This window comes from Porites lutea, chromosome 7 (assembly GCF_958299795.1).
Source record: "Porites lutea chromosome 7, jaPorLute2.1, whole genome shotgun sequence".
Classification (NCBI taxonomy): domain Eukaryota; kingdom Metazoa; phylum Cnidaria; class Anthozoa; order Scleractinia; family Poritidae; genus Porites; species Porites lutea.
Genome location: NC_133207.1, coordinates 25,256,233 through 25,279,182, shown reverse-complemented (window position 1 = coordinate 25,279,182; position 22,950 = coordinate 25,256,233). Strand labels below are relative to the sequence as shown.

Here is a 22,950-nt window from a genome sequence, read left to right as displayed (position 1 = left end):
TTAATCGGCCAACAGGCTTCCTGAAAGAACATTACAAAAGAAAAACAGATAATATTTGTTTTTTCTGTTCAAATGATATTCATTTGCATATGAAAAGCCTTAATGCTAGCTGATTCCAGACTCCAAACGGTTGAACTCCGACCCAGTCCTTTACGCTCCTCTGCGCTCCTGGAGAAATGACATAAAAGAATGAAAAGAAGATATGATTGTAGTTTAATGTCCCTCTGATCCAATTGAAGATTCAGTAAATCCATATTTTTTGCGATGGAAGTGACCATTAAAATAGTCTATTTAAATGTTACAGCGACGTCTTGTTGGAGCATCTCCTCCACTAAACGACATCAGGCAACAAGGTTAAGAGGAATCCGCTGATCATCAGTTTTATACAGGGTTTTACTCTAATATATAGATTTAACCAGGGCTAAAAGCGAAGCTCTGGTTAATAATACTTGCAAACAAAAACAATTAAATCTTGTAACGCTAAACGGGGAGGGTAATGAAAATGGCATCAAGATCAATAGATCTAATTAGCAAAAAAACAAATTGCACGTGCAGCACACTTTTTGTCTTTCTTTGCCGTTGTTTTGCACAACTACAACGCTGGTTTGTAGGACTAAAACGTCAAACATCCTAGTTACACATTATTTTTATGGAGGAATTGTCTTATGTCCTTACCCAATATTTTGTCTCCTGTGTTCATGTTCGCTTTTATTTTTCACTGCCGCTCATTTTTACCTTGCTGGCCGGTAGCATTTCTCATTGTCTCACAGCCGCTGTGAATTTTCACGTTTTTCTTCAAAATTCGTCTCTTTTGCTTTCAGTCACTCGCTCTAGCTCTTTTTCTGTTATCCACGCGAGTGTAAACATCAAAAATAACGTCGAAAAAGACACGAATTTGTTGTTGTTTTTTCTTTCTAAAAGTCCGGGCGGCCATGCGATTTCTTTTCAAATAAAACGTTGAGTTGCATTTTGGTTGCCATACCTGTTGATTGAATTATTTTACATTGGTATGCCTGTGGTGCGGACGGACGGTCGGGCGGGCGGGCGGGCGGTCGGTGTACGGTCACGTGATTACCAAATTTTCTCGGATGGGTAGTTCACCACATTTTTTTACCCATGGTGCTCCGCTGCCCGCTTTTCGCGCGCGAGAGCTCCGCTAAAATCACGTGACGTAATCACGACTTAAAAAACTGCGATAACAATATCCTCCACTCTTTCACATTTCTTATTTCTTATTTCCGTGTTCGTTTATTGACTTTCATTCCAATCATTCCTTTATCTATGTGCCTCAGTGAACAATTTGCTTTTGTTTTGTACATCATTAACAGAGAATACATGTATCAGTTATTGCAAAAGAGAAACTATGAGATTACTAAGATCCTAAATTACACCAGCAACAACTGGGTATTAAAAATTGTCAGCTATTACACGCAAGTTAAAATATGTTCAATTGAACGGAACCCAGGGGGGTACTCCTGAGAATTCTTGGTGGGGGTGTCCCGCCCGGTTCTCCAATCCCTGACCCTACTTCAGACAAAAAATGTCATTTTTCACACCCGATTTCAGGCCTGGCTTATAAGCAGGAGCCTTTAAGAAATGATGTCATCATTACTTAAATAAGAACGCCAACAAAAACGCCAACCTATGCCATTGATATTAGTATTATAAAGGAAATAAAGGGAGATGCAAAGAATCAACCATACGAGGATACAAAAAAGATTTCTTAATATCATTTCGAATTCGCAGATTTCTCTTTCTTTCTTACACATTTGGAATTAAAACGATAAATTTGTTCATACACTCTCGTAGTTCCCTCGAAAACCATACCCGATTCCAGACCAAAATGGGCAAAGTCTATACGCATTTTCAGACCAAACAGCGCAAAAACTCCACCCTTTGGGGCGGCACAGACCCATGGCTTATATGGAGGAGTACCCCCGGGGAACCGGACCTGTTCAACTGCATCAGTTTGGTGATTGGCGATCGTTCAATCGTTAAATGCAATTTTATTTTACAGCTTTTATATCAAATAGTATGCTCCTAAGTATTATCCATGCCCAGCGACACTCCAGATTAGCTGTCTAAGCGAAAGACATCCCAAAACGAAATAGAATGAAAAAAGTTTCTTTTACACAGTATAAAAGCAGCAAATGAATCAATATATATAGACAGGCGCCGATTGGCTCCTGATATAGACAGGAGCCGAGTAGAGAGAAACACCGAAGAAAGAAAACAAAAACAAACAAACAAAAATTGAGCAAAACACCTCTAAGTTCGTTACAATTAATTTTTTTTATTCAAGATATTTCTTCGTCCTGTCTTGCTTAAATCCCCGGCTAATTCAGTTACTCATAACCAGCTAGCGTGGAATAAATGTGGAAGGTGTTTGGCAATATCAATACATTTGACGTCAATTGTACTGATATCGACTAAAAGTGCTACCGTGGCTCAGTTGTTTGGCAGCCCAGAGCTGGGGAACCATGGCGGAACCGGAGCTATATTCGTAGCTAGAGTCGAGCTTACTGTATCAAAAACGGAGCGCAACGAGAAGAGAAAAAAACTAGTACTTGACGGATGAAAACTGCTTGAATAGTGCGAGAATCTGCCTAGTGCATAATCTTACTTTGGGATATCTAAATGTAGGGGAATCAAACCTTTGTCTCCGAAAAAAAGTTCTTAAAATCTTTTTACTGAGTAATATTCGAGATATACCTCTATTACGGCACATGCCGGGGCACAATTTTTTGAGCAATTTGAATTTTAGTGCTACAAAGCTATGAAACAGGCGTCACTTGAGGAAAAGTGACAATCTCGAACAAAAAACAAAGCAATGAAAAAAAAACAACAACAACGACAACAACCAGCGAACAAGTGATCTCTCGAGACCGCCAAATTCTTATTTTGATCTCCAAATGAAGTCAAAAGGAAATTTTGAAAGACAACAAGCTTGTGGTCCTTGCTTACAGTCGCCCCCTTCCCTAAAACAAAATCGATTTTGTTTGAGGGCCGAAGGCGGGGCGCCTGTACACAGGCGAGGACATGGGGATTTCTGGTGTTGCGGTGTAGCTTACTTTTTTTGTGCGCAAGATTGCAGTGAATAAAATCCCAGCTGACGGTGTTGCGGTGATCTTAAACCGTACGGTGTGCGGTGTTTCCGTTTTTAAACCTACGGTATTCGGTGAAACGAAATAACTTACGGACACTTTGCGGTGTTGTGGTTTATTATTTGCCCTTAGTTAGAACTTAGAACGAGGAACCAGGCAAAACGAGCCAAAATGACCTAAACTATCAACAACGACCCAAAATGATCAACAACGATCAAAACTAATCGGCAAAAGATCCACAACGACCAAGCCAAAACAAGTTCTGCCCTCCTAGGAAACTTGGGTAAAACTGATTTTGATATCTCACTTTTTATGGCAGGAGCGAAGGATGATCTGTATGGTCTTTTTATACAAAAAGACTTCAAAACAAATGGATAACAGGTGAAATTTTTTCACGACTGTCTGCTTACTTCCATGGGCGTTGAATGTATTCTTCTATCTGCATGACTGAAAATAGAGTTCGCAAAAATAGAGTAAGTGAAAGATAGAGTCTTGAGGTCAGTCTCGGCTCTCTACTAATCACTAACCAGCTCCTGGATCCTCCATCCCCAATTATAATGTAGATTTGGATTAGATTAATCGTAGGACAAAAATTACAATTGGGATGTCGGTGTTTCGCAACTGTTTTTTGAGGCGATGCGGTGTGGACAGACCTCCAATGTCCCCCTCAACAAGTAATTCACACACCATAATCCCCAAGACACTGAAACCAAAACGAAAACCGATAACCTGAGTGATCCACAAATGTGGAACATGACATCATTCCTGTAGATAGCTCTGTCCTTGAAAACGAGGTTTTTACGTCATGAAATCGGTAACAATCAAGATCAGCTAACCTGCATGCATATCAATACAATTGTTTGTAGATATTCTAAATCTCTTTTATGGCACAAATAAACTCTAAACTTGTCATCTGACGAAGCACATGATTGAATTAAAAGCGCCGGTGGAAAAAAGCTAATAGATGCTCTTCATGACTGACAAAATGTATGGAGCCGGAGAGTTCAAGAAGTCTTGGAGCAGAGTTTGTGGTTGCGTGCATATTTGAAATCAGTCGAAAGGTTTTACCAGCACTAATAGCACAAAATCAGTGAAACAATAGACAATTAAAAGCAATGAACCTTGAAAGGAGTGCCAGCTTTTCTTTGTTCTGATTACGTATCAAGTCGTCTAATGCCCTTAAAGTTATGCTAATAAACCTTGTGTCAGTCTGCTATACGTGTTGCGAAACCATGGAATCATCTAACGTAAACATGTAAATCACGCGAGTGTAATCACGCATAGCATACCGAAGGATTGTGTTTCTAAGGAAATCTGGCTTCACGCATGGTTCCGATTCATCATGGTGTTTTTTACATTCTTCAGCGGGATTTTTACTCGGGTTATATTTCTTGTTCATGGCTTGGTTAGCGTCTATCTAATCGTGCGAAGCAAAGGGGAATCAAAGTATTGGTGGTTATGTACGGGATTGTTCCTTCTTCTGATAGAATCCTTCTACACAATCGTCATTCGGAGAGGCAAGGAATATAAATAGTAAGTCTGATATGCCAGCTAAAAACACGAATCGTTCCCTCGCATTTTTGGGCAAGTTTAATTCGAATGATATATCATGTTTGCTTTTTATCCTCCCCAAAACAAGCCAGATATAATCCTTAACAAACGCGAATCGGCATATGATCGAGGGTTATAAAGAGTTCAATAGACGTTGAGCTGAGTCGAGGAATTTGACAAGATGTTGCATGCATTAAGTAAGCAACGCGATCTGTCCGATTTTTCAAATGGTAGAGCTACACAACTGGTGGAGTTTGAGCTACACAAAGAACCTCTTTTTGCTTCGTTACGAGGATCTTTGATGTATAATAGCGCGAACAATTTTTGGATTTTAGAAAAGTAATTTGCTCCCTGTTGATCAAAAGGTCATTATAACGCAATATTTAATAACCCAGCTTTCGAAAGCGACAACAGAGAGTGAGATCATAATTATTAGTCAATTAGCTAAAACGGTATGTTTTGCTTTCACGGGACATTCGATTTGATGAAACTTTTCATCATATTGAACATTCAGTTTAAGTGGCTTAAGTTTTTTTCTATATATTTCGAGTTTGGCGAATGTTGATAACTACTTGCTAATTGAAACAAGAATTGCAATATATAATAACGAAGGGAAGTGGTAGCTAAGTGGTGCAAAGCTGAATTGTGTTAAAACCGTATTAAAATAAAAATGAAAGTATGGTATATAGTTGCAGAATAATCAAATGGCACATCATCAAGTTTTAGTTAACTTGTAGTGGCCGTTTATGCATAAAGAGGACGCGAAATTTCAAACAATTTTCAACGTTTTATCGTACTGAAAGTCAGAAAAGCTCTCCCGTACAAGCAGCTTAGTGAAACACTTTCACTAACCATCACTAAACAGTGATTTGACATTGCCTTATTGGCGATAGAAAAACAGATAGTTATGCAGTCCGGGGCACCCAACGGCAATTTTCGGAAAATATCTGTTCGGAGGACGATTTGAGATCTAGAATTTTCGGAACATTTGTTGTAAAATTTCTTGCTTGCCTACCTCTCCTAGGATTTTCGAACATCTACAAAATGGTATAATTACCCATTTTTGACGGATTTTTACCCTAAAAAAGGCCAGCTAGAAATTTCGGGAGCCTTTTCCTGGCTGAAATTTTCGAAAAGGTAAGTTTTGATCCCTATAATTTTCGGATCACTAGACTTTCAGCTAGGAAATCCGAGCAGATGAAAAGTTTTTAGGGGATAAAAATATGCCTATATCTACTGTTTAAATACTAAAATACGTTCAACAATGCTATGTTAAGTGGTTTTGAACTATATCCTCGTTGAGTGCCCCTGATGCAGTGCTCTTGAACAATATTACAAGAGGAAACGGTTTCAAAGGACTCTATTCGTGGAACTGGCCAATATATGAACACTGATAATTTCGTGTCTGCCGCTGCCGACAAGAAGGAACTTCAGATGAGGTTGAGACGTTAGTGTTTGGAATGGCCCGAGTCTGATGTCACAGCAAAAAAGCCAAAACAGTACTAACCTAAAAGTCGGAATCCTTACTACTTTATGTTTCGTTGCCTTTTACATATACATGGCTGAGTATTTCTTATCTCATCTGTTGTAAACATTTTAAGAGAGTTGAGATGATGCACTTGTCTCTTTAAGTAGCGGAAGGAACAATGTGCGCGCGTGCGAGTAAAGGCTGTCGTGCAGAAGAACGAAGCTGCTTTAGTTGGAAGATCAAGTGCGACTTGCCGCGGCGTTTCAAGAAATTCGTCTCTTCAGAACCATTAGCCTTATCATAAGGCTAGTTATTTGCTTTAATCAGTAGGGAAAATGAAGATCGGCTAGCTGTATGAATAAGACAAGTGCAAAGACAAATTGTAAACAATTACCTTAGGTCTATGGGAACGGTGATTTCTACTTTTGTGCATGAAACAGCTGTTTGGTTTGAGTCTTTGTGTGGGTATTTCCGACAAAATGGAAGTTGCGGCGATCGCTATCGATGAACGACGATCTTAGATCGCCTATAGAGATAGAACCTACGATTAAGATATGGTAGGATTGCCATTCTTATCAAGACTGACAAGGTTAGTCGTGCGATAACAACATAGAAATCCACCCAAAAGTACAGTGCACTAGAAGAGGCCATGCATGGCTCAATGATCCGGATGAAGCCACTTCTTGCTTAAATTTCAGCTCAGCTTTGACCAAACAATATGGAATAGCCCCTTTAAGAACCTGTTTCATATCCGTCGACTGATCGTTCTCGCGTGGACACGCATTAACCGCCGCACAGGTTCTTGTGTTAATTAACTCTCTTAATATAGGGACATCGTAGCTTAGCTTTTGGTTGAAAATGTTTCGCAATCGAACAAGTAAGTGCGCTGTTAGTTTCGTTTTCTAGCACTAGTCTGGAATTTCTTAGCCCGCGAGAAAGCCCTCCATTTCGATTGGCAAGCTAGGAACGCTTAGCGAGCCGCTAAAGAACGCGCAAGCAAGCGTCAAAGCCTCGAGGGGCAGAGGACGGACCAGGATTCTTTCCACAAAATCTCTTGGAGATGGAGAACTTCAACTTCAACTCTGAAAAATAAAAAAAAGCGGTTACTTCCAAAAACTAACCTAAGTAAATCAAGGGGAAAACGCTCTGGGGACGAGGATGCGGTGTTTTGGTTAAGTGTTAAATATAACAAGTGGCTATAACTTTGTAGTAGTTTACTTAGTTTTTTTAAATTTCTCTCGTTTGGTCGCAGTTAAGCAGTGGCCGCAGTATACGCTTTATGTGAGTTCTAAGACACCTGCGCGTGTTGAGGTCAACCAGTTTTTACGACAATTGCGGCGCCATCTTTAATAAGTAGGTAACATTCGTTCCCTTTTTTCAGTATTTGGCCTGGAAGTCTCCTTTACATGTCGACTGTGTTACCAGTTATCTGGGTGGCGGAACTAAAAATCCTCAATGAGAAGATCGCAAAAGGAGCAGATGACTGCACATTTGAAGCAGAAAAAAGCATTTCCGTCAGTGGGCTGGTAAGTAACCGAAAACCGGTCAGTATAAAACGAGGACTGCGGACTGCGGACTGGGTATAAAACACGGACTAGGTATAAAATGCGGACTAGAAACTGCGAACTAATTATAAAACACTGACTAGGTAAAAAACGTGGACTACGGACTGTGTATACCTAGTCCGTGTTTTATACTCAGTCCGTAGTTTCTAGTCCGCATTTCATGTATACCTAGTCCCTTTAGTACACCCAGTCCGTGTTTTATACTAAGCGGACCGAAAACATTTATTAAATAAGTGAGTTAAGTATGATCGCCCGGGTGAACGTAGTCCTGAATAGGACTGTTGTTGTTGACGGTGACTGACGTAGTGCGCAAGGCACGCTGGGAAGAGAGGAGAAGCGGACGCGCCGGCCTGCGTAGTTCATGTTATTCTTATGCGCGAGGTACGTTCTTTACGCGCTGGGTATTTTCTTGCCGCCAAAACGTCTCGCGGTTCCGCCTCCAATAAAAACAACAGCACTCGCCCGCTAATCCCGGCAGCAACGAAGGCTGCGGACGCGTCGCCGAACTCGTACCCTGTGATCAGGTTGACGTGCTGCCTAACTTTCTTTGGTTGACCCTTGCCATGACCCCTTGCGTTAATCTTTAACCTTACCATTCTTCCTTTACGCGTATAGGCGCCTGAGGACCGTAATTTTGCTGTGATTGGTCGGAAGACTTGAGAACTGTGCGATAAAATGGACATATTATTTATATTTCATCAGGTGACAATCACAATCGATACTGGACAATTAGCACAGAAGTGGTCCAAACTTGGTCTTATATTGCTGATTATTGTGGGTCGCTGGCTACTACCAAGAGGAGAATTAACACGTGACCAGCTATCCACGCTGCTTTTAGTCTACGTAGCGAATGCTGCTGACATCATGGGTGAGCAGAGCTAGTTTTTATTTTAATTTTTTTTTTTCATTCTCTTCCCTTGCCCCTTCTTATCAGTAATACCTCGGTCGCTCAGTTGTAAAGGTACAACCAGTTATTGTGAGATGTTATGGACTCGTCTCTAACTTCGTTAGCTGAATTGCCCGATATGACGAATATCATTTACATTTGTGATTTTTAGGCCCTGTTCACACTATCATCGAAAACGCATCGATCGATTCGCATCCACATTACCGCTTGATGCGTTTTCCACTGGCTACACTAAAACGTTCGAAAACGATAGAATTGCAGGTTGTGATGTAAGTTGAACTCTATGCGCAAACCCACGTGATACATATGACGTCATCGTTTTCATTTTGATGCGTTTTCGACCTTTTTGGACCTTCCACTCTAATACGATATGTATGCGTTTTCGTTTTGATCCACTTTCAAGGGCGTTTTCAAATCGATGCTTTTTCTATGAAAACGCTCAGCGTATAAGTGTGAACGGATGGGCTAAATGTATCGAAATGTATGCGTTTTCAAAAGAATGAGGACCTTAAGCAACTACCACGACGACGGCAGTGAAAAGATCACTAAAAAAAATGAATTTGCGTCCTTTCAAACTTTATTGCATCTATTTGGAACCGCTCAATTCGTCAAATGTAGGCGACTTTTCCTGGAGTTGGATTTATAAGCAGGCGCGGATCCACATCGGTTTCCACCGTTTCACGAAAATCGGTCAGATTTTTCATAAATAAATATTTTTTAATGAGAAAACTCTCCAACTTAAAATCTGGCCAATATCCTGCCTGAATGACTCAGAAACCTAAAGGAAAGGAGACTTAAGGTATTTAAAATCCAAAAAAATTTAAGGGGGTGCATGCCCTTGGATCCCCCTAGAAACTTGCACCTTCGGCGCTCAGGTAAGAAATGGGTCAGTATTTATCCTAGATCCGCGCCTGATAAGGGCTTTATCCATGTTCAAATAGAGATAGAAAAATTTGTCGCCGTATATCCACGCCCTCTATAAAACGTCGCATTGGGAGGTTTCACGTCGTGCTGTTGTTTTGGTCATAAAACTAATTGTTGTTTGACGTTGTTGTAGTCGTTGTCGTTGTCGTAGCTGCTTAAGGTCCCTAATACGCATTAGTGTGGACATGGCCTTTGAATCAAGCACTCTTCTTAAACTTCCTTAAAGATCTCGCTCTGGAATAGTTTTAACAAAGTAACGCTTGTTTTCATATCTTTTCCAAATACAAAAAAACTGTGTAATAGTGTCGTATTTAGTTATCACGTGGTGAAATAGTGAACTCTTGTTTTAATATCTCTCCCGCACCCAAAACGTATTGTTTGAAAATATTTGTGTGTGCTCTAGCACATGCAGGTCCTTCCTTATAGTTCTCGATCTAAGGCGAGCCTCTTGACCGCTAGGTAAGGGCTGCCATTCTTTACTCTATCCAACATTCCCACTCGAGGTCTTCCTGCTGGTCTCTTTCCTATTATTCTTCCCTCAATAACTAACGGGACAAATAAGATCACCATGCCGTGGGGTATGACCAAGCTTGACTCTCTGTCATCTGTTTAACAGTGCCGTATTTAATTGCCGTCTTTGTTAATTCACATTTCAGAACTCTTTGAAGTATTCGACAAGGAGCCGAGACTGTGGTGTAAACAGGGCGTTGCTATCGCCGTCCTGGCCACCTACACGTGGTCTTTTCTACAGTTTGCACTCGTTTTTACAGCCACTGCTGAAACTGTTCCAGACAACAAAGACGAGAAGAAGGTGAGCTTGACGTCTCCTATGTAGACTACGAGTAGTCCCCATTTTTCCTCAGGGATAGTAGAACCAGCGAAACGCGAACGCGCGGGAAAATCACCCCACGCGAGAAAGGCGAGACGCCGCTTAATGCATGTTTGACTGTTGACTTTGTTGCATTCGCTCAGAGTTCACTGACTTTAGGTCTTATTTTGCCCTAAATCGGATTAAACCCTCGAATTACTCGGACTAATAAATATCACTACCATTTGTCAGCTTCTAAAAACTGACAAAAACGTTGTTCCTGTTTTAGCTATCATTGACCTGAAAAATGTTTTATTTACATTTGCAGGAGCCTTTTTCCGAGATTAAAAGAACAGAAGAAGCACAAAAAGGCGGAACTAAGCTGCCAAACTACATCAAAAAACTTATTAAACAAAAAGCTGAAAAGCAAAAAGCCGAACTTGCTGAAATCGAGAAAAACACGGACTTGCGTGCCGCGATCGATCAAATGAAACAGCTAAAAGCGTACAAAGCTCGTGGAAGACAAGCAAGAATGTCAATACACGACGCCGCGTTTGAGGTAGTACAGGTGCAACGAGAGGTGAGGAGAGAAGAGGAGATACTGGAAAACCACATTAAAGAGAAACAAAAGCTTAAACTTCACGGAGACTTGTATTCAATATTGACTTTAATGTTGATGCAAGATGGACCGTTTCTTATAGTGCGACTTGTTTTGATCATTGCTTACGGTGTCAACGCCACTCTGCATATTTTCTTTACGGGCAAAAACGCAATGGCACTTGCTTTACTAATCTACAGATTGGTGATTCTGATCACGGAATATCAGGACGATGAGGATGAAGACAAGGACAAAGATTTCTACGAATTCTGAAGTTAAACAGCTGAAAATCTTATGCTGTTTGCGTTAAAGTATATCGGAATGTCCCTCGGCTGTTTTTGGAAGAGGCTACCACTCGTTCGCTCCATGTAAGGACATCCAAGACAGTCTTGGAACCGAGTGGAGAAGGCGCGCGGCACGCTGTCGATTCCGACGGATTCCAGGTACTGCAATACGGACGTTGTCGTTGGAATTTGGATTCCGGATCCCAATCGTTAATGGTTCCAGATTTTTTTAAACTGTATTCCGGATTCCATAGCCCAGGATTCCAGGTTCCATAAGCACATATTCCTCAACTTCCGGGAACTTGTCTGGATTCCCTTACATGGGGATAAGAGTAACGAAGTTCTCAAAGTTGACGTAATTTTATTCACGGTCGTTTAAGACCCGAAAAAAGTTTATTCGGATCATTGTGACAAAAAAAAGTAAGTTAATAGAGAAAATGCCACACTGTACGGTTGGAACCATGTGTTTTTGTATATTTGTATATAGTCGTTTATACAATTTTTCCCAAGGAAGATAACTGCAGTACCTCATTTTATGTTAAATTTAAACACATATGGAAGCATAGCATTCAAACCAAAGCAGAATCAAACCGAGACACTTTCGTTTCGTTTTCATGGTAACACCGCTGCCTGATTCGACAAAAAGAAAAAATATTGACATGCCACCTCACAAGAAGTGACTGATTTGTACTGTTGTATAGTTTGTAATAATGATCGCACTTTGTAATACCTGTCGCAATTTGTAAAAAATCGTGTTACACTTTGTAACATAAAAGCTGTCACAATTTGTAATAACTGCTCATCGCTTTTCGTAATAGACTAAAATGTCGCAATTTGTAACTGATAATTACAAATTACGACAGCTTTTTTAATACAAAGTGCAACATGGTTTATTACAAGAGTCTTACAAATTGCTAAAGGTTATTACAAGGTGCGATGATTATTACAAATTGCGACAGTATAGTTTAACTTTTCGTGTAAGCAAGAAAAGCTATCCATCAGAGTGTAGACATTGTTGTACTGTCACATTTATAGGCTATCTGAACTGATAAAGTTTTATCGCGTATTTATTTTCTTATTTAGATTATACCTTCCAGCCCTCCAAGGCGCCATGAAAACAGGAGTCTTTTAATTGCTTTATGAGTAGAAATAAACTTGTGATTGATCAAAGTTATCCATTCGTTTTGCATGAGTCACAAGAAGCAGCAGTTCATCACAGAGGGACTCCATCGGCAACGGTCACATAACTTTAGACGTTCAATCTAATTTTAGATTCCTTTCCCTCTAACGTCCGCAAAAATCCAATATGGCGGTTGAACATTTGAATGGAATTCAGTAGGCCATTTCCGAATTACCTTTGCCCCCCTCTAAGCGAGTCCTGACCTCATCCTTTCATATGAAAATAAGTTTAAAGTTCGAACACAAATTAAATTCATATCAACGAAAGGGTAGGCCAACCCCGGGGGGGGGGGATATATACGGGCCCATATATACGGACTTCACGGGTATGCACCGCTCAACAAGGTATCTTTTGCCTCTCTTTCTCTTGAACAGAGTATACGAAACCCTCTTTATCTCTGGAAGTGGGGTATATTCCCGAGGGGGTGGGGGGGGGGGGGGGGGACTCGATATATCCTTGGGTGGGGAGGTCCGGCCCGGCCCCTCATACCCTGACCCTGTTTAAGACAAAAATCGCTGATTTTCCTACCCTGTTTAAGACAGAATTCTAAGACATTCGTATAACATACGCGCCGGCTGTTTATCGTCCAAGAAAAGATACCCTGTTTAAGACAAAAACTGATAAAATCGATACCCTGTTTAAGACAAAAATCCCGAAAAACATACCCTGGCTGGCCGCACGTCCCCATTAAGCCCTTATAAGGGAGTACCCCCCCCCCCCCCGGGGCTATATTCAACTAATCCCGATTATTCTTGATCAAGTTTAGGTCTGAGACTATATACGTCCACCTTCCTGTTTCTTAACTGCTAACTTAAGAAAGAAAAAAAATTCTTCGTTGTATGTTTACATGGACAGTTAGGCTCAGGAAAACGCCCCACTTTACACACGTCTGCAAAATTCGGTGACTTTGCTAAGCCATATCTTCGTTAGAATTTAACAAATCACTCTTAAACGTGGCAACTTTTAATTAACAGTTTTCAACGTAGCGATCTTGCCAGCGATATCTCTTAATTTGCGCTAATTGGTCCATGCAAAAAGTTGATAAAAATGGGATGGATTATTGTTAAAAGAAATTTTTCTTTGCTTGAGGGGACAGGATTGTGAGTATATAATGAATGGTTCGGATATATAAACGTATTATGCGTTAAAGTGTCTGTATCTGTCTGTAGTTTCGAACTAATTGATCAAGGTAATAATTTCTCAGTTGGGGAGTAGAACGCGTTAAAAACAACAAAAACAAAATGTTTGTTCAAGTTGAAGTATCAATTATTTCTTGGTGGGATATAAAAAAGAGAAAAACTGTAATTGGTTGTAAAAAGGTGGAAAGTTTTTTGTTTGTTGTGATGTGTGTTATTATAACACCGTATAGTTTACTGACGGGGAGTTTGGCTATAGAGCTTTTACGATCTCTCTAATCAATGGTAATTTGTTAATTTAAGGTGTCTGCAGAGAAAGGCCCCTTTCAGTCTATTTTCCTCACTGGCAACAATAAGATGCTCTAAATTAACATGCTCTACTTTAATTTAGAACGTCTCTTTGAGTTATATATCCGTCCCTAAGGTAAAAAAGTGTATTTTAAGAATCTGTACGAAATTAAAAGAAGGGGCAAGAATTTGTAATACAGAGCCAAAACAAAGTAAATTCTATATTTTTCTCTAGTCAGAAATTAAAAGGACTGATCAGCTTCATATTTTTAACACATGCACTGTTGGCAGGTGTAATATTAATAAAACTACTATCCGGCAACAACAGATTCAGATACGCTTACTCAGCCGCACTCACAAATTAAGCAAAATTGAGCAAGAAATAACCATAAGCCGTTTAAAATGTCAAAAATTCAACATTGAAGACATCTTTATGACGATCCTTATTGTTTATTCTGATTATAACCACCGGACTACAAAAAAGAGGATATATCTCCTTTCTACTTTTCACCAGTAGATTATTAGTTATAATCACTCAGCGATACAATTGTTTCCCCAGAACTGTATAAACAATTAATCGGTCATTTTGTGGACTTCCCGACTTGATCCTTTCAAAGCTCTCATGTAGTTTTTGTGAGAAATATTAATTAAACTTCTTTGAAGGCTTGATTGTTTTGATAAGAAAAATGCAAAATCCTAACGAAAATATAAATAATTCACAAGCAAGCCAAAACCGCGTATTAAACGACCTCTAGTTTTAAAGTAGAGCTGTAATCAATATACGGTACCATGCAGTGTAAAACACACAACGTCGCCTTAAGGCAACATATACGCTCACGTTATAACGACTTTACACAAACAAGCTGTGGTCTTAGAGACTTTGGACGGCATTAACATGCTTCAGTACGTAAACAGGCTGTCTTCGGCGCCAGAGGTCGTCACCGACATGAAGTCTGTCCTTAAAGCCACTAATGTAGACTACACCGCAGCAACCAAACGATTTATTACCAAGAATTACAATCGCCGAGTAAGCTGTCCTGAGGTAGCACTCAGGGCAAGAAAGAATTCACGCCAAGACGAAAAAGCACTTCTCGATGCACGAGTAAAGATCAACATCAGCGGGAATATTTACGAAACTTTTTATTCAACTCTGGCTCGATTTCCGGATACCCTTCTAGGGGATCCCGTTAGAAGGAGAGATTACTTCGATCACGAGCGGCAGGAATATTTTTTCAATCGCAACAGAAATGCGTTTGATGCGATTCTTTTTTATTACCAATCGAATGGTCTTCTAACCCGGCCAAATAACATCAGGTTGCAGGAATTCTGCGAAGAGTTAAAGTTTTTCCAGATCAATGACGAAACTCTAACTGAATTCATGAGAGACGAGGGTGCTATTGAAGAAGGTGAAGAAGAAGTAGAACTACCTACGAATGCAATTTTACGGAAAATATGGCTATGGTTTGAATATCCAAAGTTGTCAAAAGTTTCTAAACTTGTTGCTACTATTTCGGTTTCATTCATTGCAATTTCGATCTTCGTTTTATGCGCCGAGACAGTAGTTCATGAAAACGAAGGAAATAAAACGTCTATAACTGACTTGGAACAGTTCAGGAAAAACAGACCAGCTGAACTTACAAAGTTATACAGCGTTCTAGAATCGCTTTGTATCGCCTGGTTCACTTTAGAATTTTCGCTTCGAATTGTTTCGTGCCCAGACAAGGTGAAGTTTCTTTTTGATTTCTTGAACGTAATAGATCTCGCCGCTATTTTGCCACACTACGTACAGATAGTATTGGGTGACTCACGGTCTGTCAGTGAAAAAACCGACGCGCTAAGGTTACTTAGAGTATCAAGATTGTTCAAATTATTTCGACATCTCGACGAGCTTAAAGTTCTCGCCAAAACAGTGCGAGCGACGTGGCGGGAATTAATCATGATCTTGTTTTTTATCGTAATAACCACAGCGATCTTTTCTGGTTGGACGTTTTATGTTGAGCACGAGCAACAAAAAGATATCTTCTCTAGTATTCCAGCAACATCTTGGTTCGTGATCGTCTCGCTTACAAACGTTGGTTACGGCGATATGGTTCCTGTAACGGTGATGGGAAAACTTTTAGGAGCATTATGCACGTTAGCAGGTGTACTAGTAATTGCTTTGCCTAGTCCTGTCATTGTTACCAAATTTCGTTTGTTTTACGAGAAGAAAAAGAGAAAAAAACTGGCGCGTTACAGATTTTAGGTAAGGTAATCATGAATTTAACATTGTTTCTCGGAGATTTACAGATACCATTGTGACTGAATGCGAGTTTAACGTTTACAAGGTAGTCGAAATTGTTAACATGAAAAATGACAGAAATAAAATCATCAAGATAGCGTATTGCTTTCTTTGATCTGGTTAATTGCTACAAACTTGCTAGACAGACGCTAACGAACCTAATCTTGACTGGCAAACAAATAAATCATATCAAATTCTTACTTTTGTGAAATGAAAAAATGATTTGGATACTGGTATCTCACAATGCGGCCAGTTTTTATTTCGCGGTTAGATTGGCGATCCATCCTCAGCAACGTGAATAATTTATTCAAGTTTAAGGATGAATTAGTTATTCTAGTAAGGCGCGAAAAAATGATAATCTTTCCAACTGTGCAAGTTTTTAAAACTATACATAATAATTTTCCTTAATAAACAATTAGTAGAACTGTGTTTGAGATGGTGGTTTCCTTTTAGGTGAACTGAACTTTTTACTCCAGGGGGGAGAATGTCGTCTTTTCTTGTAAATTAACTATCAAACGCCTCCCCTAATAGAAAACAAAAAAAACTTGTAGATACATTCATGCATTTTTCTTTTGTTTATTTAAGATATTAGCTCGCTTTCGTTTATTTTATCACGCAACCTTTTTTTGCGGTTCAACTCTTTTGAAGTCAATCTGTACTCATTGAGCCATATTCCTTGTTTGTGTTAACTGTGGGAAACCGGTCGTTTCGATACGAACTCAAGCAGTGAAATTGCACAAAAATTTCGTTCACTTCAAGGGTAGTTTGTACGTGAACAAGAAAAACATTTTGGATGAATATTCTTTGTTCTTTAAGCCAAGTACGAGGAACTATTTACATCTCGACTGAATAAACTTTTGTCGAAACGACATTTTATCAAAAAAAGAGCGGTAACCTGCGTTATGTCAACTATGTAGTTGCGCAAAATGTTGCGCCTTCAAGAAACACGTAAGAAATGTGGAAGATACAGCCTAGCTAATCTCATAGGGCCTATCGAGAGGATCTGTACATTTCTGTAGGTTCCAATTTGATATTTGCGTTTTTTGTCATCCCCTAAATAAATAAAAAAATAAATAAGTAGATAAAAAATAAACAATAAGGTTCAAGGAAAAAAAATGTGTTTACTATTTCGGCCTCCTACATAAATTCCCTATCGTGAAAAAACTCGAGAGCGGGCAAACAAAGAAAGGAAAGAAGCCCGAAGAAGCGCCATTTTTTTCAATGTTGCGGATGGACAAGCCGTTCTTCTTATGGGGGATTAGCTTGTTCCAAGCGCAAAGAGATTTCAGCAGAAAGCTCACCCACTCCACTATCTGAAAGCCGGAATAGGCTAGTTGGAGATTACTCAGGAATGGCCGTTTTTTTTAAATAGCAGTTTTGTTTTTATTTGATGCAATTCACCTCTACCAGAGTTCTCTTGCAGTAAGGAAAAAAAGACAGAGACGCCGATAGAAACCTTTACAAGATCTAACAATGGTACGAGAGACATAAAATTTGGGGTGCCTGTGGTCTTCATGTGGGGGCTTGGCTCCTTGGCTTGGCTTGCCCTTGAAGCTTTGTGAGTTGTCTACCATTATTTGTTTTTGTGCCTGGGTCAATGCAAGCAGTGTAGTTGCGGACGAAAATGTTCAGAATGTTGGAAAAGGAAAGATTGTTATTCCTTCTTCTCCTAGTTTTAGGGACTTCTATCATCTCTGCAAGATATTTAGAAGGTAAAGAAAACGTTCTATAGTAATATTGTGTGGAGTCGAGGAAACAGCTCGTTTGCGGCACTCGGATTGATCAGTTCATGATGGTGATTGGAGGCGAAGGCTATTATTTTGGATGCTTCTACAAGCTTGAGTAGTTTTGACTTTTTATAAAATCCTTTTTACGGTGCAAGAATTTGACTACAAGTTTAAGCCACGTTAAGTTTTCCTTTGTGGCGTAAATAGCGGTTAAACTTCAGACTACTCCGTCACATACATGTATTTGGATCTCGTTTGAATAACGAATGTGTGCCTGTTGTGTATTTGTAGAAATATCCTGTTCGTGTAATTTCTGTGGCAGTTATTATGGCTGTTGTTGAGCTGTGCATAATACTTTTAGCCTTTGTTGTGCTTTAAAATAGAAGGACTATATTTTAATTGTTGTGACAGAGTTTTGCAGTCTGTTTTCAGATTAACTGTTTGGTTACAATAAAGGCCCTAGCATTTTCAATTTCGAACTCGTTATTTTTTAACTGGGACTCATGATTTTTCCCAAGATGAGCCCCAGGACTCACCATAACTATTTGTAACAAAATCACTGCTTCTGTGTTGAACAGACTCCAGTGAAGACCGACGTGCTGACCATGAACAGGCTGAAGAACTTAAAAATGAAAGTGACATGGACGATGAGAATGATGGCAAAGATGATGATGAGGACTTTAAAAATGATGGCGACGACTTTGAAAGTGATGACCCCGATGGTAATAACGAAGACGCAGATGAAGATGATAGCAGGGAAGAGGAGGTCAAGATACAGCCAGGTCAGTCGGATGAAGGAGAACAAGAAGATGAAGACACCAGTGAGGATGAGGGTGATGAATTTGGAGATGAAGCTGATACAACTGATGATCATATGATTGAAGGAGATGAAGGTGGCAGGTCCCTCGCTGACCAGGAAGAGGATACTGAGAATGTAGCTGATCAAGGGGGCTTTGAAGACTTTAAGAAAGTAAGTAGTGAATAATGTAACTATTAGCAATTTTGCTATCAAGTAATTTAAAGTTCCTTGATTGATAGATAGCAATATTTTGTCTTGCAACCACAAACATTTATAAGGTGATGGTGGCAACTGACTTTGCTCATCAGACAGTGGTGGATTTTGATCCCCACAAATGGTTGGTCGACTGTGATCGTTGTTATTCATCTAGAAGTTGTTCCTCAGAGGTCTGCGTTTGTCAAGAAGCTATGCATGGTTTTCCAAATGAGGGCTGATTAATGCCATATGTTTACACAAAGTAACAACGCATTACAGTTAACAAAATGAAATATGTGGTCAATTTTAATAAAGTTAAGCTCAAAGCGTATGCACATACAATACTATTAATTTTCTTTAGCTAGATCTCACTGGCCCTAAGTCTAGTTTTCTGAAAAAAGTAAAAGAGTCAAACAGAATAGTCACTAACCTAAAGAATATTATTACATGTATGTACTTAAAATTGTACTGTTCTATTTTTTTCAGACAGCAGATGAAATTGCCAGAGAAAATGACAACATCCAAACACAAATAAAAGATCTGGAAGACAAATTTGACCAAGCCCTATCTTCAGACAGTGATAAAGTGAGTTGAACATGAAAAAGTATTTTATAGGATCACAATAATTAACAATTGTTATTATGTTGTTTTTTGTTGTGTGTTATTCTGTTGTAGAGTATCCTTTTCAACAGTGAATCTTCACTTGTCCTTTTTTATTTTGATTTCTCCAAAAAATACATGTAAGATAATTACAAATGGTGTAATGATACATAAAAAACTTATTATATGAGCCCAAGTATCCAAAGAATCCTAGAAAACTTTTTTGGTTTAAAAGAGAAATAAAAATTAATTTTTATAAAGTGATAATGTACTATCACTTCAAAGATAAACAAAACATCAATTCACAACATTCAATGTTTTTTTAAGTATTTTGTTTCAAAGCAAAAGAAGAGTATTCATTTATTTATTTATCTTGCAAAATTGAAAAAAATTGTACTTTGTGCAAAGTGAGAACATTAATTCTTATAAGAGTACTACAAGTTATCTTAAATTAAACTGGAGTAATGTTTGATCATTGCAGAGCCATGAGGGAAGAGACCTTAAAGTTTGAGTACAAAATGGATGAAAAGTTTTGACACCTAAATCATCATCAATGCTTCTTTAGAATCATCTCCAAGTTAATATCATCAATCATCATTCCTAATTTACTGTATTGCTCAATAGAAAATGTCCGTGATAGTAGTGGTTAGATACATGGACATGTACAACTCTGTACTTGGAACATTTCATTGTAATCAGTTTCTTGTATTGGTATTAATTAAGCAGCGTCTGATCCTGCAAGAGATGTTAAGGAAGAAAGTGAGATAGATGCAAAGATGCAAAGCGAGATGTACCGTGATCAAAGTTTAAACAAAGCCAGTAAAGTTGAGATGATGTCTAGTAAGGTTGGAGGCGAACAAAATGATGAAAATCTTGTCAGACAATATGCCCAAGTTGGGGAAGATGCTAATGTTGAGCCAGATGATGACTACTAAAAATACATCAATACTTATAAAATCAGGGTTTGAAACAGGGTTTTCTTTGATTGAAGGGAAGTTTGGCTATGTTTTTTATACATAAAAATATAACTCTTCAAATTTATAAAGAGGGATATGTCACAAGGATATTGTGGTTTTTGGTTATTCTGTGCTGAAGTTATTTCTTAGTGCCTTCACCCATACACAAAATGCTCCTTTAGAGTAAAATAGGTTTGAAGAAGATATCGAACAAATTAGGTTTGAAGAAGATATCGAACAAATTTCCTTAATGAGCACCATCCAAAATAGGAACCTAAACAACGACGATTATGACAGCAGTGAAAACATCACTAAAAAATGAACTTCCGTCCTTTCAAACTTTATCGTGTCTATTTGGAACCCTCTCAATGTGTCAAATGTAGGCGACTTTTCCTGGAGTTGAATTCTTAAGGGCTTTGTCCATGTTCAAATAGAGAAAGGAAAATTTGTCATAGTATGTCCATCTCCTGCATAAAATGTCGCATTGGGAAGTTTCACGTCGTAGTCGTGCAGTAGACATCAGTGAAATGTACTAATAAATGTGATGCATGAGCAGAGCAGTAAAAAAAATGTTTAGCTCATGATTTTGTGAAGCCATAGCATTAAACCTTGAATAAGTTGGCCTGGTTTTTTTTCACTTAACAATCCATGTCCACCCTTGTTATCCATAGCAACAGATGACAGGAAAAAGTTTCAGTGCCCAAATAAAGTATTTTCTAACAAATCTGGCCTGTTATTTTTGGGATTCAGCCATACAAAGACTTGTTTTAGCTTTTCAAAAAGATAAACAAAGCCTCTTTAAATAGTCATTGCATAATAATTTTCTTCTCATAGACTCAATCCGCATACAATCCGTGATTGCTCTGTCATTTGTAGAGTAATTCTCTAACTAGGCTTATAACTGGTATGTATTAAGGTAATTAAATTTTCTTTTCTAGGTGTAGAAAGGTATAGTTTGATATTAGCTGTAAATATATTTTTTGGTCAGCATTTCTTGCTATAGAAAAAGATTTAGTGCACAGTACATATTTAAGAACAAGTTTAGCTAGTATTTATTTTCTTGGTTTTTAGTGTTAGAATGGTGTGGAGTGTTGTCTTGAAGGGAGCACACGGGGTTCAAGTTTAGGTTGTAATATGCATCACTCTGTACTATCCTCTGGTATACTAATGATAATAATTATTTCATAATTCCTTCAACAACTCTTGAATTTATATTATCATCATCAATTTGGTTGTCTTGGTGAGACTAGGAAAGCTGAAAGTCAGTTCAATTAGTAATGTGTAAATAGCTAAAAAATGTAGTTGTGCTACTTCCTCAAACAATAACTTTTGATAAACTGTAACAATAAATTGTATTAGTTGCATAATCAAGTCTCCTATACTATTTATTGTATGGTATTTGAAATAAACTAACCCCAAATAACCCCTTTGATAGACTTTGATCTTGATTTCCCCTACAAGTTGCCCTGTGTTTGCTTAAAAAACAAAGGGAAGATTGAGCATGACATCAGAGTCACTTTGGGCCAGTTATTTTTTTAAACAATGCAAAGGCATGGTGGCTACGCAGTTACATACCTTAGTCATAGTAACTCTGGTGTATATAATATTATTTTATGGCAGGTAATTAAATGACTATGTACTTTATGAATCACATACTGAGTCTCTTAAAATGTGCCTGCTGTCAGTCAGTAGTATTTAACATTTTGGTAATGCTACGCATTACAGGTCATTTTAGCCTTTAAATATGGCCTTCTTTCAATCCTCACCACACAGGACATTTTTTTTTGATAGTGAGCAATAATTAGAGGTAACTGTATTCGGAGGTGGATGTCCCAATCACATGACTTGCCTTACACTTCTGTTATCCTTCTCATATAATCACATTTAATAAAATGTACCGGTAGTTTTAGAGGGCTTTTTTGGATCCATGTTTACAATTGATAAATAAAAGTTACAAAAAAAAATTTAACTGTTTTTTGGTTGTTTTTGTACAAGGATTATTATAGGCCATTAGGAGGGGATATAGAGGATATTACATGGCTGTGTGGAGATACAAAATTTCTCTTCAAGTGTTGAAAAATATTTCACAAGTGAGCGCAGCAAACAAGTGAAATATTTTTTCAACACGAGAAGATAAATTTTGTATCTCCAAGCGCCCATGTAATGTTCTATTTATTTTATAAACACCAATGAAATACCAAAGCATTTCCCTTTAATAGTTTTTGGTGTGAAACTCGCGATTTATTATGTAGCCTTAGCAACGGTGGCATTTTCACATTTGAAGATAACATGTTATTTTCACATGTGAAGATATCATGTTTTTGCGCGAAAGCTCACCTGGTATTTCATCGGTGTTTATATAATAAAAGTGATTTATTCACCACAGGCACAGTCTGAGATGGATGAATCAAGATTTTTTTTTCCTTTTTCTGAAGGGAATGTGGATAGGGTAATTCATGACTGATAGCTACATTCCTTTACTTTTGGAGAGATTTAGAGGTACATTTACGGCAAACAGTTACAGTTCTCAAAGTATGAAATGAGCAGATAAAAACCTGTCCAAATAATCACTATTATAAAAA

At 38.5% G+C, this 22,950-nt stretch overlaps 3 protein-coding genes across 3 annotated transcripts; all 3 read left to right on the top strand.

The window, feature by feature from the left end:
• The first annotated feature begins 4,385 nt into the window (after nt 1-4,385).
• On the top strand, nt 4,386-12,379 carry LOC140943938 (transmembrane protein 26-like). The gene is made up of 5 exons (XM_073393045.1): nt 4,386-4,637; nt 7,505-7,649; nt 8,391-8,556; nt 10,176-10,330; nt 10,656-12,379. Exons 1-5 carry the CDS (start codon nt 4,447-4,449, stop codon nt 11,196-11,198), a joined length of 1,200 nt encoding a protein of 399 aa, XP_073249146.1. The 5' UTR covers nt 4,386-4,446; the 3' UTR covers nt 11,199-12,379.
• Nucleotides 12,380-14,553: 2,174 nt separating this feature from the next.
• Nucleotides 14,554-16,490, top strand: LOC140943697 (potassium voltage-gated channel subfamily A member 2-like). The gene has a single exon (XM_073392807.1). The coding sequence runs from the start codon at nt 14,709-14,711 to the stop codon at nt 16,053-16,055; it is 1,347 nt and encodes a 448-aa protein (XP_073248908.1). The 5' UTR covers nt 14,554-14,708; the 3' UTR covers nt 16,056-16,490.
• A 1,156-nt stretch (nt 16,491-17,646) lies between these two features.
• On the top strand, nt 17,647-22,337 carry LOC140943944 (uncharacterized). The gene is made up of 4 exons (XM_073393053.1): nt 17,647-17,803; nt 18,397-18,788; nt 19,299-19,397; nt 19,894-22,337. Exons 1-4 carry the CDS (start codon nt 17,716-17,718, stop codon nt 19,921-19,923), a joined length of 609 nt encoding a protein of 202 aa, XP_073249154.1. The 5' UTR covers nt 17,647-17,715; the 3' UTR covers nt 19,924-22,337.
• The last annotated feature ends 613 nt before the right edge of the window (nt 22,338-22,950 follow it).